At 35.9% G+C, this 24,021-nt stretch overlaps 1 protein-coding gene across 2 annotated transcripts in view; it reads left to right on the forward strand.

The window, feature by feature from the left end:
- LOC145663957 (uncharacterized) overlaps positions 1 to 11,260 on the forward strand; it is a 36,961-nt gene extending 25,701 nt beyond the window's left edge. For both annotated transcript variants that reach the window (XR_014127304.1, XM_081730218.1), the window contains one exon: positions 9,477 to 11,260. Coding sequence is in view for 1 of the 2 variants with exons in the window: in XM_081730218.1 (XP_081586344.1) it covers positions 9,477 to 9,525 (49 nt within the window). In the remaining variant the exon portion in view is untranslated. The remainder of the gene's footprint in view (positions 1 to 9,476) is intronic.
- The last annotated feature ends 12,761 nt before the right edge of the window (positions 11,261 to 24,021 follow it).

Below are 24,021 nucleotides of genomic sequence, written 5' to 3' on the forward strand. Positions count from 1 at the left end.
GAAATACTAAAATCTGGGTATCTGCACATTGAGCAGCATTAGAAAAAAAAATCTTAAGAAAAAAGAATTCCAAATTGAATTACATGAAGACGAAGAAAACATCGTATATTTGAGTTTATAGTAACTGGTATCTTAATCTATCTCAAAATAATTGGCACAAGTATCATCTCTATTAAAAATAAAATTCAAAAAACTAAAAAAGAGAAAAAATTGTACTAATTAGTAAAAGTATTTGTGAAGTTGGCCCCGACAAAAGAAGCAGGAAAATCACTTTTCAAAAAGTTTAATAGCCCATATTTCGGGAACTATAATAACACAAACGCTAAATGTTGCTGACCCAATCAGCCCAAACGAAGTACTATCCAGCCCAATAAAAATCTTGTCTGGCCCAATAACTTGGGGGCTAATGTGAAGTTGCCCCCCCCCCAAATTTTATGAAGCTCTAATTCTGTTTCAAATACAGCCCAAATCTTGAAACTTCCCAAACTGCTAGTCGACACAAAATATTGCCAATTCCACTAATCGTATTTTTCAGAAATATCATATTAGTGAAGTTGACCCCGTCATAAGAAGCAGGAAAATCACTTCTCAAAAAGTTTAATAGCCCATATTTCGGAAACTAAAATAGCCCAAACGCTAGAAGTTGCTGACCCAATCAGCCCAAACGAAGTACTACTCAGCCCAATAAAAATCTAGACTCTCCTAATCACTTGGGGGCTAATATGAAGTTGGCCCCCCAAACTTTGTGAAGCTCTAATTATGTTTCAAATACAGCCCAAATCTTGAAACTTCCTAAACTGCTAGTCGACAAAACGTACTGTCAATTCCAATAAACATGTGTGTCAGAAATATCATATTAGTGAAGTTGGCCCCGACAAAAGAAGCAGGAAAATCACTTCTCAAAAAGTTTAATAGCCCATATTTCGGAAACTATAATAGCCCAATCGCTAAAAGTTGCTGACCTAATCAGCCCAAACAAAGTACTAATCAGCCCAATAAAAATCTCGTCTGGGCCAATCATTTGGGGGCTAATGTGAAGTTGGCCCTCCAAACTTTGTGAAGCTCTAATTCTGTTTCAAATACAGTCCAAATCTTGAAACTTCCTAAACTGCTAGTCGACACAAAGTACTGTCAACTCCAATAAACATGTTTGTCAAAAGTATCATATTAATGAAGTTGGCCCGGACAAAAGAAGCAGGAAAATCACTTTTCAAAAAGTTTAATAGTTCATATTTCGGAAACTGTAATAGCCCAAACGCTAAAAGTTGCTGACCCAATCAGCCCAAACGAAGTAGTACTAGTGATGGGTAAATTCCCGGGAAGATATTTTTCGGGAATATTCCCTGGGAAGATTCCCAAAATGGGAATTTATCCGGGAATTTATGTACAATCAGAAAGAAAATTGCATTCTATTACTATATTATGATTTCAAAGTTGAATTAATTTTTATATCACAGCATATTATTACTTTTGACCACAGAGGATTCTTCAAAATGTATATCCTAAACGGTACTATGTTACTTTATTAACACTTTATTATATTTAGAGAGTACGCATAAATGTATATTTATTTACAATATGTTCTATCAATTAATTATGTGTGAAAAACATATAGTAACAGTTTATATGTAAATGGATTTGCTCAACTTGACTCTATTACTGATATTATAAACACATTAAATATATACACGTTAATGTTAAATGTTATAAACCAATTAAATTGGGTAAATGCTAGAAGATACATGTCTCACCAATTTATCAACATTTGCGCACACACGTATTTATGTTCACAAAATTTGCAAGATGCTTACTTATTATCTTTATATTTTAGCACGTAACGTTGCCATACACGACCTTTCATTCTACCTATTTCTCGAAATTCCATACGTTAATTCGCATGTAAAAGAAGTCCGAGTGCCTCTTCAGAAATTCGAGTCAGAGAGAGGAGACAGACCGATGTCTATTACTAATGATGGTTCAGGGTTTATTAATAGTACTTCATCTCTATTTCTACATAATTCTAAATTACTTTACAAAATGGTACCTTTTCATTATTTGTAAATTAGTACTTTGCTAATTTTGGCTGTTCTTTAGCAATGGGGGCCAGCTTTTGCACCTACTTTTTTGCGATATTCTATTCCGATGCGGTTGCTTTAGGTTTCATACGTTAAATTACGTTACCAACATTAAATTCAGACAGCATTGCAGAGCGAGCGTTAGCGAATGAAGGCGGGTAAGAGCACCGCATGGCACGTTGTTTTCTATCTTCGTTACCAACAATTTATTTTCTTTTCTTACATAAATCACTTTTTGGTTTTGTATAAATCCCCTACTGCCTTAAAAAAATATGTTCGATACTTTCTTAACAACTTGAACATCACTATCAACTCATTTCTTCTGTAAATCATCCTATGTTTTGCTAGTTTTGGGCTCCAATACTAAACAATTACCCTACTCTTTAGGGGGATGCGGCACAGGATCGACACGGCATACGACCGACAATTCAGCTCAGAAACCTGTTTCGGTCCTGTGCCGTGTCGATCCTGTGCCGTTTCGGTCCTATGCCGTGTCGATCCTATGCCGTTTTGCTCTCACGCCGCTGCTCTGAAATAATTTAACTTTTAATCATGTGCCTAAAAAAATAATATTTTTATTATCTGTTTAATCTTTGCTCTTACAAATTATAAACTCCTGTCGATTCTATGCCTGTGCAAGTTATATGCATAGAATACGTACGATCGAAACGGCATAGAGCCGACACGGCATAGGACCGAAACGGCGCAGGATCGACACGGCATAGGACCGAAACGGCACAGGATCGACATGGCATAGGAATGAAACGGCACAAGATCGACACGGCACAGGATCGAAACGGCACAGGATCGACACGGCGCAGGACCGAAACGGCATAGGACCGAAACGGCATAGGACCGAAACGAAGCACGATCATCCTTACTGCGTAGGATTTATAAAACCAAAGATTTATTTCTCATAAAAGCAATCAGAACCCTGTCAATTGATTTTAAAATATAAAAATTATAAGATATTTACTATATGAATATTAATAATTGTGAGTGACAAAAGAATGATAGTGCTAAATGGACAAAATATAATTTCTTGTGTGCTTGGTCAAAAGCATTTCTATATGTATGGAATACTTATATTTATTATTATTATTATTATTATTATTATTATTATTATTATTATTATTATTATTATTATTATTATTATTATTACGTTTTAACTCGTTTTGAAATCATGGCCTGATTACACTTGAAAGCGAAAGCCATGAGAAATGTAAGCTAAGTAGTAATATGAAATACTTTTAATGTTGCTCACTAGAGGAAACACTGCTCGCATGTCTTCTCGTCTCGATATCGAGACCACAAGAGATTTTTTAATAAGAAGCTCAGTTGGGAAGTAATAACTGAGCCGATGGCTCGAGCCGGCTCGCTTGGGGTGAACCATCGGCTCGAGCTGGCTTGGTTGGGATGAGCCAGCTGCTCGGTTCGGCTCATCTGGGCCGAAGGCTCTAGCTGACTCGGTTCGGTGAGCTGTTGGCTCGGCTCACTTCTCGGTTCGGGTCGATAGTGAGTGAGCTGTGAGCCGAGCTGCTCAAGTTGTTGACAATTGTAAACTCGGGGCGAACAGTTTTGAAGATATTTGGCCAGTGCCCTATAACTTTTAACAATGTTTGGCTCGAGGCCGAATACTCAACCTAAACCCTCAACCCAAATTCACAAGCTCGTGAACAATATCCTTGACTCCTAGAATTCACAACTACCGAGGTTAGCAATCAATTAGTTTTTTAGAATTCGAATACAGACCGCATATCTTTCATGTTTAAACACAGTGTTGTTATAATTATAATTATAATTATAATTATTATTACTATTAATAATAATAATAAAAGTTGTACTAGTATCATTGATAACCTATATTGTCTATACAAGATACTTGAAGAGAATACTCGAAACTACACTCCAGATTTCGCTCGACTCGACCCGAATTCGAGTCGAGTTGGAGGAAATTTTTCGAATCGAGTTCAAAGATGTCTGTTTTTAGTCGAATCGCGTTTCAAGGAATACTCGCTCGTGCCCATCGTAGGATGAAAACATTCTAACAATCGAAAAGTAGAAAACAAGTATAATAGTATATGATATCTTACTGCGCCGGTAATACACATATCATTATTTCATTTAATGTTAACCTTAAGTTAATAAACATTTTTGTTAAAAAGAAGCACTGAACAAAAGTATTAAAGGAATTAAACACAACTCCAAATGCTTTGATGGTTTATTTTATGAACGTACAGTCAAAGTTCGTGTTGGGCTAAAAAAAAATAATAAATTTCGTAGCGTGGTATTATTTTAAGAAATGAGAGAAAATTTAGACCGGCACAAGGGAACTTCTATTTAACTTGGTTAGCATAACTGTCATAAGTTCAAAAAGAAACCTTTCCTACCTTACCGATATCTCAACAAGCCCTGCTCAGTAAAAACAATGATTTGTCGATTGTTCTCCTTTCCTAATCTTTTGAGGTATGTTATAAAACACAGCGGTTCACCATTCAGGAAAAGAGTGTGTTTGATTCAAAATACTGTGAATAAAGAATGAAACATTAAGATATTGCAAATAAATTAACTCTGGACATTTCGCAGGACATTTTAAAGAAGAAAGATATTTCTCGATTTCCTAGGCATCTTCGCAACACGCAGGACAGCTCTTTGAAAAACAGTACTGTACTGCGAAAATCAGTACGTCTGGTTACCCTAGCCCATCCCTACGAATAACGCAGTATGGCATTTTAGCCAATGTTACATTATATGAAAATATTCATAACTTATAGCTGTCAAGTAAAAATTTATCCTTGCATTTACATAAAGCGATTCAGAACGTGCAATAATAATAATAATAATAATAATAATAATAATAATAATAATAATAATAATAATAATAATAATGAGAAGTAGAAGAAGAAGAAAAGCGATAGTAATAGTAGTACGGAAAATTGAAGTGATAACATTTTTCCACATATTCTAAGTTTCGGACCTAAAAGTAACGCGTTACCTTCGAAGTAAAGTAACAGTTACTTTTTGGGGGCAAATAACGCATTACATTTTAGGAAAAAGTAAAGTAACTTGTAACGCGTTACATTATTACATGTAACTTACCCAACACTGTCCATGGGAAAATTATTCACTGCTCGGGCCAAGGATTGTTTCTGACTGTCGACAGATGGATGCCGTTTATGGCAGACCTTTGCCTGAAGGACTGGCCAAAGTTTGTAGTCCAACGGGTTAACGTCCGGGCTGCTAGAAGGCCAATTAGTGGTAGAAATGAAGTGAGGGACGTTCCGTGCCAGCCAGTCCTAAGTTGTTTTCGCTGTGTGGTCTGGAGCGGAATACTGTTGGAAGGTCCACCTTTCTCCAGGGAACATGGTAGCAGACAGTGGTTACACTATAGGTGTTAGCACTGTGTCCTGGTATACCTTGGCAGATGTTTTAACACCTTGTTCGCAAAAATACAGCTGGGTTGTGCTTGAGTAGCTCATTCCCCACCAAACCATCACTGAGGCAGCATGATGTGCCGGGTGTCATCCAGAAGTCCTAAACGGCAGAAGTCCTAAAAATATAGGCACTAAACCTAAATTTTAGGACTTCTGCAGTTTAGGACTTGTGCCGCGGTATGATTTTTAGGACTTCTGCCGTTTAGGACTTCTGTCGTTTAGGACTTTTGCCGCGATATGATTTTTAGGACTTCTGGCGTTTAGGACTTCTGCCTTTTAGGACTTGTGCCATTTAGGTCTTGTGCCTTTTTCATTCACTTGATTTAGTTCTGAAATTCGCCACCACCACACGAAATTGCGACGATGCAGCAAATAATGTTACGAACGTAGCTAATATTTGTACTACTAAGATTATTATTATCACTATCTGTTCTGGACTTACACGAATTACCTAATACAACCTATTTCATTCTAAGAATTAATTACATAATTAGTTAAGAAATTCGTTTCTTTCGAATGGAGATACGAGAATCCCAAGACAAATTCCTAAAACAAAAATAAATAAATAAATAAAAATTTTAAAAAAAATGTTTAAAAAGCATATTTTACCAGACTTCTGAAACCAAGCAAACATTCAGAATTGCAATATATACTGTGCGGAGTGTATTTTATTAAGAGTAGGACAAAAATCCACCAAAGTTTATTTAATTAGGACAAAAGCTCACTAGACATTTCACGAGTGAACATTAAATACCAACTGTATACATAAAGAACGCAGTAAATTTAAAACTGAACAAAGAACATTTATTATGCAATACAGTGGGTAACATTCATAAGTCTTAAACAGCACAAGTCCTAAAAATATAGGCACTAGATTTAAATTTTAGGTCCTGTGCCATTTTTGCAGAAATTACTACACAGTCATTTAGGGGTGTAGCCTGCAAATTTTTCTAGGGGGCATGATTTTTATATATTAAAAGCAAATCAAAAGTTTATTTCCCGATTACGAAAGCTTCAATAAGACAATAAATTTATACATATTACACATGTACATAAATACATAATATTATTATATTTCCAGTTAGTTCCTTTTTGAAACCTGGACCTTGACAGAGCGTAAATTTAAAACCATAGCTTGTGGGAAATGTACGAATAAGTTAGTTATAAGAAATCGGAAACTGTTCATGGAAGTCTATTTGTTTGACAGTATTTATCTTCTGTACTCTTATGTAAAAGAGTAAAGATGAGTGATCTTTTGGGCATACCATTACAAGTAGAGTCGTTAAATTTTAATTATAAAATATAATTTTCTTATGAAAGCCGGACATAAGAAAGAATTTTTGGAAATAAATATCGTAAAACGGGTGGGGCAAGATTTTTTGAAGGGTAGTGTATCTCGCAAGTTTCTAAAGCTAGTAAAATGAATCTTGGCATATAAACTTTTCTGTTAAAAAAAACTGAAAATTGAACACACAAAAGGGAAAGAGCAAAGGGAGCACTTTTTTTTTTAACGTTCGAATTCCCCATTACTTACTCAGAAAATATGTAAATAAATTAAGGAAGGATTTGTTTAAGCGATGCGTAAAACTCGGTATTTGAACTTTTAACTAAAAGTAATAAAATACTATATGTTTTGGCGTCTTGAAAATTACACTTCTAAGGGAAAGGAGGATCAATTTCTATAATATTAAAATATCCCACTGTTTATGAGATTTGGGCAGAAAACTCTTTTCCTTTAGGCCTCGGTTCATCCAGTTAAGCAAACGAAAGTACAAAGTAGCTGATTAATTAGGTTCTTTTAATTATTTTAACATGTTGACGTAGTTTAATTCTTTCAATACTGTATTATTTCACATTCTATTATAAACATCCTTTATTTGCTGTAATTATTAAACACGTTTAATAAACATAAAACAGACTAACCCCCGGTCCCGGCCAGGAATGTGTTTTTGGTGTTAAGCCATCATTTGCCGTCCGTAACATAACCTTTGATTTTAACTTCACGTACTATCAAGACTCAAGTCTCAGAAATGTAGCATATATGAAATATACTACTACTACTACTACTACTACTACTACTACTACTACAACTACTACTACTACTACTACTAATAATAATAATAATAATATGTACTTCTGAAATACATATGTATCTATGTGTTATTAATTCTTTCATAATCTTGAAAGAAACTTTTGATTTGTTTTTAGTTTGTAAAAATCAAGGCCCTCTAGCTAATCCCTGACTGCGACTGCTACTTGCTGGCTACTCCCTGAATGACTATGTATTGGTTTCTGTACACGTATTGTGTTATCACTTAGTAGTCTAGTGTTATTTGTAGAACAAGACAATGGTTCTTTTCTTGGAATATTACTAGTTTGGTGTGGTAGTACAGTGATAGAGTGTGACCTATAATTTAATTTCCCTGTAGGGTATGCTATCTGCAATGTAATAAACTGTATATGCTTCTTTTTCCTAACAAGGCTGGGCGATAAGCCCCTGCAATTCCATTACAAATAAGGACGAAATTATTTTATAAACTAATTGGTGAACCTTTGTTAATATAACGCTATTAGTTCTTACAACCTTTTGTTAATCTTATTTAACAATTGCAAAATGGAATAAGAGAGAAAATATGTAATGATGATGATTGTTTATTTACATAAGGTATACATACAACAAAAGGGAATCTGTTGGTCACTACTGCGCTATCTGCTAAACCAGGGTCAAACTCTGTGTGTCACATAAGTTAGTTTAACAGAGTTTAAAATAATATATATTTTGTTTGACTTACAAAAAATATCATATTAGCAAAATGATTTGAAATAACACGCCAGGCATAGGATAAGCCTTGGGCTATATCGCTTAGAACTGTTTTAAGAGTAAATCCATCATTTATGCATTACAATTCATTACTGGCTACTTACACGTTTCGGCCTCGTATTGGAAGTCAGCTTCTCGTGTTCTTTTCATATCCCACGATAACTGTTTTAATTGCAGACTCCTCCAAATTACCTTTCCGACCTTACAATACTTTCTTAAAAAGCTGCGGCTAACATATATCACCAGACGTTTCGAAACCCGACATCCTTTACTTCAGGATACAATGCGTTATTTAGCACTTCACTCAACACCTCACCGTTACTATCATTCTCCACTTTCGCTTCTCTTCACCTTATATCACTATACTCTACCACCGTTAGATCCCGCTTTACGTATCATCGCCGATTGCGTCATTCATGAACATCTTCCTCTCATTCACCCATCATTTCCAGCACAGTGATTACCATTATTTACTAACATGGGCCTCATTCGTTTTCATCACTGAATAGAGCAGCCTCTAGGCTGAAGATAAGCTCATTTGTCTAACTAATATCACCCACGTGTTGTCCTGTGTATGCACCTCGCCACATCATTCACGCCCATTAGTATATCATACGTATCGTGCATGCTATACCTAATCCTTCGTTATGATCATTAATGTTCTTCGCTTATAATATACTGTCTGATTATTTTCTTATCATTAACAATCATATAGGGGAAACTGTTGTACCTTGAGCATAGTGTACCTTGGAACACTCGCATGTTTCTGAGCTCCTATACTATCTAGAGGTGATTCAATGAACTATATGATGCTTTGACATTATCAGACAGTGCCATCGTAGCTTTCGTTGTGCTGAGAAGCGTGTGTGATTTACGAAAGTGAAAAACTTTTTTTCAGGGATAAAACGAACTATTTTAAAATTGAAATATTGTCTTTTAGTTTCATTACTGTTTTTTGTTTGTACCATCTGTAATAATCTATTAGTTCAGGGGGATTTGGTGAGTATTTTCGTGACTTGTTTTTCTACTCTGGATGTAGCGTTGCCATTATGGCGCCATTTTAGTAATTGTCTACAGCCTCTTGTACCATGAAACAGAAACATATCGTCAAGTGTATTTTTGAACATTCTTTTATTATCGTTGCAGGAATCGAAATGCCAAGAAGCAAGACAGAAAAGAAAATGCCTGCCATTAACCCAATTTCAATTAAAAATGTAATCAAAGCAGTCACTGCCGAGCCTGGGGATCGTATTTCAATGCGTGAAGCTTGCAGAGTTTACCAAGCGTCTTTAGCTACTTTATCCTGACATCTGAAATCTTTTAGACAGGGCAAGAAACATTTGAGTATAGTGTGAAATATGATGTTCACAGTGTGTTTAGTGAGGACGAAAGGGAGAGACTAACTACATACATAACAACTTTGGCCAATGACCACATCGATAACCATGAAATGCACTTATCTGTCGAGGCTATTGAAATGGCTGCTGAAGCTGGAGTTGCCATGCTGACTCCCCATGCGCATACTCCAGGAAAACTACAGTCGCTGGATTTGGCTGTTTACGGTCCTTTTAAATGTTTTATAACCAAGCTGTGGAAGAATGGTTACATAATAATCCGGGGAAACATTTTGATATTTATGCTGTGGCCGAAGTGTGGGGAACTATCTATCCACGCGTGCCTTCAGCACATCAAATATCAACAGTGGTTTTCGTTATTCATGGATTTATCCTATAAATAAAATCATTTTCTTGGAGTTAGAATTTTTACCAGCTTCACTACCAGACCACCGGCAGGATTGTCATATAAGTGATACAGATGAAAAGGCCAACACTTCGGTGCAAGAACGAAACGAAAGAACGGTGCAAGCTTAGCTTTCTGCTGAGGATTTGAACTTGCCTTCTACATCAGTCCTTCCAAAGGAAGTACAACAACCACACCCGAAAGGACAAAGTACAAAACGACGAAGAAAGGGTGGTAGAAGTAGGATAGTAACAGACACCTGAAAAGCAAGAACTGGAAGATAGAAAAAAGCACAAACTACACGGAAAGGAAATAAGAAGCAAGAAGAGCAAAGAAAAGGAAAGAGAAAGCAAGCAGAAAAGTTAGTTTCGAAACGTCTGATGAAGAATCTGAAGAGAACACAAGCCTGCATGAAGATGATGATAGTGATGTTATGCTTGCAGAACTGATGGACACGTTGAATTAGACGAGATCATTGAAGCACATAATCTCAATCCGGATGACTATGTGTTGGTGCAGTTTAAGAAAAAAAACGAAGCATTGAATTTTATGCAGGAAAGATTTGTAAAGTGAAATAAAATTACAACGAATTTAAAATTAAGTTCTTGAAGTGTATTCCATGTACTGCAAATAAATTTTATAAAGACTCTGCAGGACAGTTTGATGTGAATGAAATGCATCTGATATTATAGTGAAACTGCCACCACCTGTGAGGCCAATAGGCTCCAATAGAGTGTCTGAACAATTGTGGCTTCAAGTGAATTTGGTTCTTATGATGTAGTGTAATGGATCGCGTAGGCCGAGATCGTTTCCACGAATAAGTCAATATTTCCTAATTTAGTAATTAATTCCTTATGTTATTTTCTGATAGGCCTACGTCTACTTAACGTGCAAAGAATTAGAACAAAATGTGTACAACACATGTTTAATTTTGTAATTGTTTTAAAAGCCATTGCCCTTTGTTTTCTTTCTAAGAGTGGACTGACAAACAGAATATTGTTATAGTCTTCTTTTCATATTTCAGTTATTGCTATGTTTATGAGTTTTTCAATAAGTAAATAAGGTTAACCTACCGATTAAAATTAGGTTCAATATGAAGGTAAAAGCCTATTCAGAGTAAGTATCAAAATTTTTCCTTCTCCTTCACACGCTTTTGTATATCAAGAACAACAAATCTCGATATATCAAATAAATCGTAGAATAATTATTTGTGATTTTATTTCTGCGAATTACCATATTACAAGTATACGTTTCAAGGCTGTGTTCCAAGGTACAAGAGACTGTGTTCCAAGGTACATGAGTATTTGTACCATGGAACACTTTCTTGGGAATTTTTGAAAACTTAAAAACATATCGAAGAATAGAAATAAGAACTTAAATAATGACACAATTTCATTCAGAAAACTTCCAAGTTTAAATGCACTGCAATAGAATTGCAGAAATAACTGTTGGTAATATTATATCTTGAAAAACGCAAAAAGTGTTCCATGGTACAACAGTCTCCCCTATATGTAAAGTAACGTTTCTTTTCATCTATTTATATAATCTACCTCATCTTACGTTTCGCACTTCTATTGTTCTCATGTTTTGCTTTGTTTCCTCACTTATATATATATATTTCTATAATTACCATATTTATATTTATGTTGTATTCAATTATACTCGTTATTATGTTACTGTTCTTATGTTATTAAAACTACACCCACCATTCAAGTATGATTATGATCGAAAAGATCATAATGTCCTAGTTCTAGTAATAAATAAATAAATAAATAAATAAATTACTCTTAGCCCACCCATTCCTTACTTCTTTACCATAATACCTTCACTTCTCCCGCCTAAGAGTAGAGATGCAAAAAAGCCGGCTTTTCTCAATCGATGGTTTTTTGCACATAAAAAGCCGGCTTTTTTGGGAAAAAAACGAGAATTTTGGAAATTTTGGCTTTTCCATTTTCATGATTTTTCTATTTAAATAGCTTTCTTATAGTATACTCTAAAGTTAAATAAGATTTCATGACTTAAGTCCTATATTTCGCTCTGGAATTCACCATCATGATGGATGGAACACGTTTTATGAATTAAAGTAAACATAAGGTATGTAGTATTTGAGGGCAACTCTAGAAGATATTTAACTCTATTTTAACTTCTGAGTTATCGACATTTTTCTTTTCTACATCGTTTCTTTTTAGTCATTCGTGTTTCATTTCCTAGGGATTAGTAGGCCTACTCTAGCTTCTAGCACATAGGTTAAAATTTTGTTTTTCAATATATCCGTCAGAGCGTACGTTTGTCAGTATATCTGTCAAAGCGTACTTCCACATTCTTGTTATACTGTAGTTGTGCAATGATTTAGAAAAAATCTTCCGGATACAAACTTGAATACCATTTTATACAAATAATTAGTAGCGGATTTAGAAAAGTATTTTGGGAAGTGTTTCTCTGCTTAATGTTTGGTTTTTCTAAAATTTCCTAATTTTTATTTGGGAGTTTATGAATACAAGCATAACTAATATTTCGTTTTGTTTGTATATTCAGCAATAATCTTCCGGATACAACCTTGAAGACCATTTTATACTGATAATCAGTCTTGCATTTAGAAAAGTATTTTGGGAGGGGTTTTTCTTATTAATGTTTAGTTTTTCTAAAAATATCTAATTTTTATTTGAGAAGAGCTTGAAGTTTATGAGAAAAGGCATAACAAATATTTCGTTTGTTTTAGAAATTATGTAATTTCGGGGTACAAGCTTCACCCGTAAAACATCCCCACCTAACCCTCTTCGCAAATCCGTCACTGCTGGTAATTAGTAATAACAACGATTTAAAAACGATAAGAAAGGAAGTCGGCCAGAACTCACAGTACATGCATTATCTTTACATTCACAGATACAATTAAGAAAAACTTTTGTTAAAATGGTCGAATGCGGGGTTGAATCCCGAATTTCCCGATAGAAGCGCAAAAGCTAACCACTCACTCATGATTGTTGTGCAGTTGTGCTTAACTTAAATATATTCTCTCTCTCTATGGCCTATGGAATCCGAAGGTTCAATGCCGCGTTCACAAAAGCTCTCCACTGACTTCAATCCTTAGCCAACTGGATCCAGTTTTTACTTTGTATTCCTATTTCTGCGAGATTCATTTTAATATTGTCCTCCTATCTGCGCCTAAGTCTTCCTAATTGACGTTTCCCGATTGAATTTCCAGTTAAAACTTTGAAAGCGTATTTACCTTCTTCCATTCTGCCTGCATGACCTGCCCACCTGAGCCTCCTAGACTTGATGATCGTAACGATGTTTGGTAAACCGTATAAATTATGCAGTTCTTCGTTATGAAGTTTCCCTCATTCCCGTTCCTCTTGGGTCCGAATATTCGTCTCAGGATTTTATTTTCAAATACTTTCAGTCTGCGTTCTTCCCTCAAGCGACCATGTTTCATAACCATAAAACACAACAGGCATGATTATCGTTTTATATATTTTAAGCTTTAAATTCCTCGACAGAATTCGCGACGACAAAATACTTTGAACTGAATAATAACACGAATTTCCTTATTTCAGTCGGCATTTGATTTCTTTGTGGATATGATTTTGGTCTGGTGATATCGATCCCAGATATTTGAAAGTTTTCCCTTTGTCGAAAGTATTATTTAATATTTTAACGCATTCATAATTTGCCATAATATGATCCCGGTGAACTTCCATGTATTTAATTTTCTCTGCATTTACTTTTAAACCAATGTCGCTGCAAGCGTTTAATAAGGACTCTGCATTTCTTTCTATTGCTCTCCTATCATCCCCTATTAAATTTACATCATCAGCATACGCCGTAACCTGATGGATACAATTCAGCTGCAAGGCCTGGTTGCTATCTTTAAATTTCCTTATAGCGTACTCCGGAACAAAGCTGAACAATAATGGCGATAGCGCATCTCCTTGTTTCAGCCATTCTCGACGTGGAAGCTAATGGACAAGAATTTTTCTGCTCGGACTTTACTTTGGGATTCATTTAAACATATTTTAATTAATCTAACTAGCTTTTTCGGTATTCCGAATTCTGTAATAATGTGCCTATCGGTCACGAAAGTCACGAATGTCATGAAAAAGTCACGAAATCAGAAAACGGTCACGAAAAAGTCACGAAATTTAGCTTTTGGGTCACGATTTTTAAACTGTACAAATGTAAGTAGAGATTAAAAAATTTTGTTCTATGAAACGTCAAAATTCACCACCAAAAATGTCTATGGTGGGCTTTAGATTCTACAAAATCGCAAGCAAAGTACGTTCCTATCGCATGGATGAAAATTCGGCCTAATTTGCAGGCAAATTTGCTCTTGGAAATGTTAGGAAATTTTATGATTTGGTGATGAAAGGGTCACGAAAAAGTCACGAAATTTCACTTTGGAATTTTAGTAGACACCCTGTGTAAGAATATTGTGCAATGTACCCCATCTGAGTCGTAAGCATTTTTAAAACCAATACAGTTAATGCACTGGGTAATATATTCCCATTTCTTTTCGAGTATTTATCGAATAGTAAATATCTGGTCGATAGTTGATCGATATCCCTAAATCCATACTAATAACCTCCAATAACTATTCTATGAGGTCTTGTTTCCATTTTGTACTAATACACAATAACACACTGAGCAAGGCTATGTGATAATATGTAAAAAAAAAAGTATCACTTAACAGTTTCAACACAATAACTGTGCCTTCATCAGATTTCCACTCCTTCTGACTTGAGGAGGAGTGAAAGTCTGATGAAGACACAGTTATTGTGTTGAAACTATTACGTGATACTGTTTTTTTTACATATTATCACATAGCCTTGCTCAGTGTGTTATTGTCTATTAGTAATAATCTCCAATAATTTCATCCGCGTATGGAATCAATCTAGTTAATAGAATGTTAAGAGAATTGCCTCGATAATTACGGTCAGTTTTGTTGCCTTGTGAATTGGAACAGTGATTGATTCTTTCCACTCTTCTTAAATGTATTCCATAGTTTTTTTTTTCGTAATGATACAGGGTTTGTCCGGGAAGTAATAGGACTGATTTTATTCCGCCATGACTCTACTTCGGAGCGTGCGCGCACCGACTGGATCCGGTAGAGGGCGTTCCTAGCTAACGATCGAGCGGCTGGTCAGTTGTCTTCGAGCACACGGAGAGTCAGGACAGGCTTTTTCGCGCGACGTGTTTCTGTGCGTGGTGCAAGCCGAAAATGCAGCGTTCGTTAGAGCAGAGGTACGCGATTAAATTCTGTGTTAAACTCGGTAAATCTGCGACAGAGACGTTTGATATGATCAAGCAGGCTTATCCAGATGATGCTTTAGCAAGAAGTGATGTGTTTCGGTGGCACAAGGCCTTTTCGGAGGGCCGGGAAGAGGTCGCCGATGAAGACCATGCTGGACGACCTTCGACTTCGACAAACACCGACAATGTGACTTGTGTGCGCGAAGGTTTGAACTCAGACCATCGACTAAGTATTCGTTTAATTGCCCAGATGTTAGATTTACCAAAAACTGTGGTTCATAAAATTGTGACGGAGCATTTGAACATGCGCAAGGTGTGCGCGAAGATTGTCCCAAAGTGCTCACTGACGACGAGAAATTGCGGCGAGTGGAATTGTGCCAAGAAAATTTGAACATGTGTGAAAGTGACCCCCAATTTTTGAATAACGTAATCACAGGTGACGAATCACGGATCTTTGAGTATGATCAACAGACAAAGAGGCAATCTTCCGAGTGGCACACGCCGGCGTCTCCTCGCCCAAAAAGGGGAAGAATGAGCAAATCCAAAGTGAAAACGATGCTCATTGTCTTTTTTGACATCAAAGGTATCGTCCACCATGAATTTGTTCCTCCCGGAAAAACCGTCAACGCCAAGTTTTACGTGAAAGTGCTCAAGAGACTCAAACGAAGGGTCAATAGGGTCCGACCAGACATCCGATCCGACTGGAAGCTGCATCACGACAACGCCCCGGCTCACACCGCCTTTCTTGTGAACAGCTACCTGACCAAGGCCGGTATCCCAACGCTTCCGCAGCCGCCCTACAGCCCAGATGTGGCCCCCGGACTTCTTTTTGTTTCCTCGCCTGAAACGCCCGATGAAAGGCAGGAATTTTGAGACGAAGGAGGGGATCCAAGCAGCTTGCACCGCTGCTCTCAAGGCTATTCCGAAGAATGACTTCCGTGACGCCTTCAATGCTTGGGAATCGCGCTTTCAGCGCTGCATAGACGCAGAAGGAGCCTATTTTGAAAGTTTTTAAAGAATTGTAACGATTGGCTCAATATTTTCTTTTTTAAATCGACTCAGTCCTATTACTTTTACGGACAAACCCTGTATGTTGAATTCTTGTTGTTAAAAATTCAGAAACCTTCAGGAATGGGTAAACCATGATGGTGGCTATAAGTCTAGGAAACCGCACGATCAGGTGAACAATCTATTACGCATATGATCCATTAACAGAAAATTTGGTACTTTTCCGATTCTGAACAAGCTTAAGACACAGTCAGTGCATTATAGAATTCGGAATTTTTACCGATTTTACAGATTCCAAGCACCTGATAGGTGGTAACATTATTACGTATTTGATCAATGAATGAAAAATTTGTTCGAAATATTCATACAATGTATATGAAAGTTAAAACTTAAAAAATTCAAAAATGTACAGAACCAGCCGAAACCAAGCTCTTGATGTGCAGCTTTTAAGGTTATCATATAAATGTATTTCTCTCATATTTGACTTTTTGTTTCAAAAAGAGGTTGTGTGATATTTTGAAGTAAAAATACTACATACAATTAAGCTAGTTATTTGTGTATCTTTTTTTTAAAAAAAAAAGTACTTATTTTTGTGTATAAGAAGTTAAAAAATTATTATATATATATATATTGGTTAATCCTTTGGAATTCATAATGTAAATATGTTAAGAATTTTTAAAAAAATCTTTTCGAAATTCATGGTTTATTTTAGAGGTTCTACATTATTATCTACATCAACCACTAATCAAATAAGTTCTTGTGCTGTAGAGAAGCGAAACAAAGTATGCTTTATCAATATAAAACAAAATTTTGAAAAAAGCCCAAAATTTCCCAAGCAAAAAAGCGAAGCAGAAAAAAACGAGTTTTTTCAAAAAGCCGGTTTTTTTCCGAGCCCTTGCATCTCTACCTAAGATAGGGTGTAGCCCTCAAAAAGGGAGCTAGCCTATGGCGAGCACTTAAAAAAAACGCTTTTAATTGCTATTGTAGCATTTTAATAGATAGATGTTGTAGATGGTTTTCTGTTTGTGGTCAATCCTTTCGACAATGAGATCTCGGAAACTGCAGGCTCTAGAAAGATGACGTTTTCACTGATCGATTGCAAATTTCATGTAGATTGTCCAGTTCTAATTGAATATTTTAAAAACATGGACACTATTTCTTTATTACATTTTTACGGGTACATTGGAAGGGTTGAAATTTAAAAAAAAAACTAAAGCATCACATCCTACGCATTATACATTCCAACACCACATAGTTGTATATAGGAGTTGTATATATCTCAGGCGTTTGTTTCATGACCAAATAATAATGGAAAGGCAAGGATAACCATTTCTCCAATTTAAGATGAACCTTTATTTTTGGAGTATTTTGCCCAATGAACACCATATATAACTGACATTATAATTAATTGTGTATGTAATGTATTGTCTTATTACATACTGCATGCAAGAAGAAAGAAAACACTGGTCATGCATGAATTAGAAACTCCAACCGGATGTAGGCTGAAATCTTGCAAACGGTGTGAGATATTGAGAAAAAATAATCGAAAATAGTCTCCCATTTATGATACCCCTTTGCTTTTTCTTAAATCAATACGTCTTTCACTTGTGTCTGTAAAGGGACATGTACAGATGTTGTGAGGAATGAGAAGGAGATTTATGCTCATATGCGAATGATGCGCTGTGTAGAGAGCGCAGGTTCAGCTAGTAAACAATTAATATGCCTGTAACTTTTACCCAAATTAGCATATCTTCAAACTAACTTCACCATTGTATTCCTAATTAAATTATAGCCCGAAATTATGTATCGTATTACCTATTCCTATTTAAAAAAAACTTGGCCTTAATTCAAAATGGCGGATTTCAAGATGGATGCCGTCAAGGTCATACCTACCATACGACTTCCCCCTAAGCTTGTTGTTCTTTTTTTTTTCATTAACGCTCCGTTTACAAAGGGTAGTAAGGAACTTCTGCAGTAATCTCTAATAACCACATCACAACTCTTAAAAATTATAAAAAATAGAAACATGCACCACGGCAAATATTTCTATCATCACAAATAGTGCATACATGTCCTTTAACAGAAAAAGAATCATTGAAATCAGAGCCAGACAATTGAGTGATGTCCTTTGTTAGATTTAAAATCAATCAAGAACGATGGAGTGGATTCCACCCCACCCCACTGCGACATGTTTCATACTGTGTTCGATTGATTGATTAATAAATTAATTGAGATTTAACGTTCGTTTTCAATACTATTTTTACATGAGCGAGTTAAGCACTTTCCTTCCGCTGAAATCGATATTATACGTGGCAATTGTAATAGAATAATCTAAATATTTCTGATTCTATCTGATGTTCTATCTACAAAAGTTATAATTCTGCCATTTCGAGATGTATAGCAAGAAACCAGGGAATTATTCTATTTGTCAAGAAAGCATTGAGGAATGATTTTATGTTACAAATCAGAAAGTAATAATCGATTAATTAGAGTTTAGCAATGGTTAGGACTCCACGCTAATCAGTAGGTCCATGTCTCATATAGCCTCGCTGCTGAAAGGGGTGTTAAATTCAAAATCAACTCAATTAGAGTTATTCTCCCTTTCAGCAGCGAGCCTACTTGAGATATGGAAACACAACTCAAGGTGGGACCCGCACCGTATATGCTTCTACCTATAATCGAAATCTGGTGCCTCGTGTAAGAAATTACAGTAATACCGTTGCAACAGTGAAGATATTTACCATCCTGTTTTCAGCTATGGCATTTTACATTTACAGTTCTTATAATATGGTTTCCTAATCAAATTTGAAACGAAAACACTTGAATAAAGAATTACTTTTTAAAAATGTTCTCAGTCTCCGGGTAAGTTAGAAAGAGAATTAAAAAATCAAATATGACTTTCTCCATGTCTTGAACACACGATTAACAAATTATTCATCGATTAACAAATTATTCATCAAACTTTTGGACTATTGTGTACGCTACTTTAGGTTTATTTTGTGTAAAGTGGTTTTCTGTTCCACAGCCAGATACTATAGAATTTGCGACAAATAATTGGAAATTACATTTCTTGCAACATGTTGTATTTTCCTGTTTCGCCTATTTCAGTTTTGCCGAATGTCTTTGCTACTTAATTATCGCACACCTGTACAGGCGGCCATGTTCGACGCATCAGTACTTCCTGTTATCCCGAAAGCTAGTTAAAGGGAATTTATACTCACAACGGAGGACCATGAAGTGGCTCCGCTGAGATCCGAACGAAACAATTGTGTTTGCATTTGATATGTTAAAATAACTAGACGAATCCCAAAGTTACACGTGCGACCGGGCGGGATATCGTGAGTTACAATATATTTTTTAGTGTAAAAGCTACAAAACTACCAGAATAGTTGGAACCGGGAGTAGTAATTGCCCCACTTGGTCTCAGTTTGGACTTTGACCCCGACCTTTGTGACGTCATAGGTCAAAGGTCAATGACCTTGGCCCAGGGTCAATGACCTAGGGGTACCTAGGACCACCCCCTCTAAATTTTGGCAGGGGTACCTTGGCCCACCCCCTAAATTTTGGCAGGGGTACCTAGGACCACCCCCCTTAAATTTTGGAAATTGCCAAATCTAAAAATTGGGTATGGTAGCCTAGGACCATAGTATGTACCTCTAGCAGTATTCGGGGTCTATGTCGTTCCCTTTCATGGGTAAAAAATTGCCAAAAATTCAAATTTCGGAGGTTTTTGACCTAATTTATCCCCTTTGATGAGGTATTATTACCTTATATAGTTATATGGGCGTATACAGGGGTCCATTCCCTTTCATAAGACATGGGTATATTAATGCACCCCTTCAAAAATTTGGGAGGGGTACCATGGCCCACCCCTTTAATTTTGGAAATTGACCAATTTCAACATTGGGTATTATAGTACAGGACCCTAATATGTATTATAATAAATTTGGGTGGTCCACCTCATTTCCTTCTAGGGGTACAAAATTGCCAAAAATATAAACGTAAGCAATACGTTATACCACGTGTTTGGTTTTTGGCTCAATTTATCCCCTTTGATGAGGTATTATTACCCTATATGGTTATATGGGCGTATACAGAGGTCCATTTCCTTTCATAAGACATGGGTATATTGGTGCACCCCGGGAGGGGTACTTTGGCCCACCCCTTAAATTTTGGAAATTGCTCATTTTATATATTTGGTATTATAGTACTGGACCCTAACATGTATTATGATAAATTTGGGTGGTCCACCTCGTTCCCTTTTAGGGGTACAAATTGCCAAAATATAAACGTAAGCAATACGTTGTACCACGTGTTTGGTCTTTTGACCCAATTTATCCTCTTGGATGAGGTTCTATTACCTTATATGGTTATATGGTTATTATAGGGGTCTCTTTCCTATCATAAGACATAGGTACATTTGTGCACTCCTTTAAAAATTTCGGAGGGGTACTTTCCCAGACAGCATGTTTGCTTGCCGCAAGCTTGCCTGCCGCTTTTATTTGATTTTATTTCGCTTTGGCTTATACACAAAAGCTTATTTCTGCTTAGCGCAAGCCGTAGTGCGGGCAACCCACGCTTCGCTTGCGAGACGATTTTCTTTAGATTGAAGTAAAAAGCCAGCGCGCGTTCGATTTTCAGTTGTTCTCAAAATCCACGTGACGCTGACCTCCTTACTTTCGGCGATAAGGTAGTGTTTTCGTTGTTAGTGTCTTGTTAGCATTCAGCTTGAATAAAGGACAAACTTAATTATTTTTTTTAATTGTTCCGTCTAGTACTCTAGTACTCTAGTCCCACGTACCTATAATATCGCTCTTTATTTCCTCATATTTCGGTAACTATGAGGCATAACGAATTGTAGTATTTACGTATAAAGCATAAATGTGAACATAGATGGCAGCAGGTTTGAGCATACTTATTTCGCGAAAGAATACAGAACTGTTGCAGATATTTTAATATAAACTTCAAGTTTAACTTACAGTTTACTATAAACTTTATCTGAACGCTTTGTTTAAAGTATAAACATTTTTCTGCGTTTTTATATAAAAAGGTAGAAATTTCAAGTACTCGCCACTAATATAGTAACATGTTAGATATTTTTAAGAAGCAACGGCGCGTTGCGTGTCACAACTAAACCGTAACAATTATGCTTATTTTGATGTTTTGCAGAAGCGGATGGAGGACTTGGGTGTTTTCATGGTTGTGCATATGCTCCAATAATTGGGGAGGTGAGGGGATAATATATTGTAGCATAGATTTAGTCAGACGGTTAAATTATACTGATTTCATACTGTTTTATCTAAATTCGCTTAGTGCAAGGTTCCATATAACTTCTTTGGATTGTGTTTCGCTTGCAATAAGCTTAATAAAGCTTGCCATTGATGAGAATACGCTTAAATTGGCTTGCGTTTGAGATAATTTGACTTGTGTTTAACTTGTGAAGACAAGCTTGCCCCAAGCCTTGCCCAGATGTAACTAACTAGCTTGCCACAAGCTTAAAGCAAGCTAATTGGCTTGCATAGTATAGCTTGCGGCAAGCTAATTTACCTTGCAAAAGCAAGTTTGTGGCAACTTGCAGCAAGTTTAAATTGCTGTCTGGGTTGGCCCACCCCTTAAATTTTAGAAATTGCTCATTTTATATATTTGGTATTATAGTACTGGACCCTAACATGTATTATGATAAATTTGGGTGGTCCACCTTGTTCCCTTTTAGGGGTACAAAATTGCCAAAATTTTAGTACAACCACGTGTTTGGTATTTGGTACATTTTATCCCCCTTTGATGAGGTCCTATTACCTTATATGGTTATATGGTCATGTATAGGGGTTCATTATCTATCATAAGACATAGGTACATTGGTGCACCCCAGGAGGGGTACCTTGGCCCACCCCTTAAATTTTGGAAATTGCCCAATTTAAACATTTGGTATTATAGTACAGGACCTCAATATGTTTCGGTGTTTCTATTGTTAAATTTTTAAGTACAACCACGTGTTCGGTTATTGACTCAATGTATCCTATTTGATAAGGTATGGACGGGTATCCCCTTTCAATTTGGTAGGACCATTCGGGTGTAGTACAGTCACGTGATCGATGATTTGGTTTTAATGTGCGACGAGGTCCCTGGTCAATGTTCTCTAGGAATTAGGTGGAAACTTTGTACATGATTCTTGGCATTTAAAACTTTTTTTTTCAACTTTTCAAACTAAAAAAAATCAAAACAAAAATTGAAACGAAAACTTTTAAACAAAAATCTTGAAACTAAAAAATTTTTCAAAACAAAAATTTGAAACGAAAAATTTTGAAACGAAAAAAGTTGAAACAAAAATTTTGAAACAAAAAATTTTCAACCCAAAAAAATTTGAAACGAAAAATTTTCAAACAAAAAATTTTGTAACAATAAATTTACATACAAAAATTTCAAAACAAATTTTAAACAAAAAATATTTGGAAACGAAAAACTTCAAAACAAAAATTTCGAACAAAAAATTTTAAACAAACAATTTTCAAACAAAATTTTGTAAATAGAATTTAAATCAAACAGTGATCAGCTTTCACGGTTAACCGTTAAACTTTATCCGGTTTTTAACTATTCGATTAACAAATAAACGGTTTTCAACTATTCGATTAACAAATAAACGGTTTTCAACTACTCGTTAAACAGATGAACTGTTTCTTTCCTTTTCACACCAGTGAGTGCAAGAATTGTTGTACTCGCTTTAAATACGCATCATTTTTGAAACAAGGTGTTAGTGTTCATCATGGATACACAGTGGAAACATCCATTTACCTGTATTCTCGCAGGGCCTAGTGGGTGTGGAAAAACGTATTTTGTGAAGCGATTACTGTCACATCTCCCAACCATGATCAATGCAAAATTTCGTAAGATATATTGGTATTATGCAGAATGGCAAGACGTGTATGCAACAATGCCAGTTCCAGTAGAATTTCACGAAGGACTTCCACGAATGAAAGATTTTCAGCCTCAAGATGGACCACATTTGATTATTATTGATGACCATATGCGAGAAGTGAATAGTGATATTGTTGATATGTTCACAAAAGGATCACATCATCGAAATATTAGTGTGATTTTTATAACACAAAATGTATTTCATCAAAGTAAAGCAAATAGAAATATGAGTTTAAATTGTTCGTATTTGGTGTTGTTTAAAAATCCACGTGACAAGTCACAAATCAAGCATATGAGTTATCAAATCATGCCTGAGCATCCACTGTTTCTACAAGAAAGTTATGCAGACGCAACAAGAAATCCACATGGCTATTTATTGCTGGATCTTAAACAAGATACACCCGATGAAATGCGATTTCGTACAAATATTTTTCCCGACGATTTGCATCATTATGTTTACGTACCAACAAAACATGTTTAAATTATTGTGCATGTGAAAAGAATGACTTAGTCTGTCACGATGTCTCCTACAGTGAAACACGCTGATCTGCTACGTGCTCTGCACAAAGCTAAACCAAGATTGCGTAAAGCTATTATTGCCAATGCAGACGCTTCATTAATTCATAGTATTTGTGAATGTTGTTATAATGTCTTAAAAGGCAATGTTCCACTGACAAGTGCGCAGAAGTCAAGATTAAAGCGTTACAAGAACACGCTCCGCTATCTCGTAGACAATACAAAATCATTGGATAAAAAGAAGAAACATTTAGCCGTACAACAAGGA

Source organism: Thermobia domestica, chromosome 1 (assembly GCF_964235325.1).
Source record: "Thermobia domestica chromosome 1, izTheDome1.hap1.1, whole genome shotgun sequence".
Lineage (NCBI taxonomy): Eukaryota > Metazoa > Arthropoda > Insecta > Zygentoma > Lepismatidae > Thermobia > Thermobia domestica.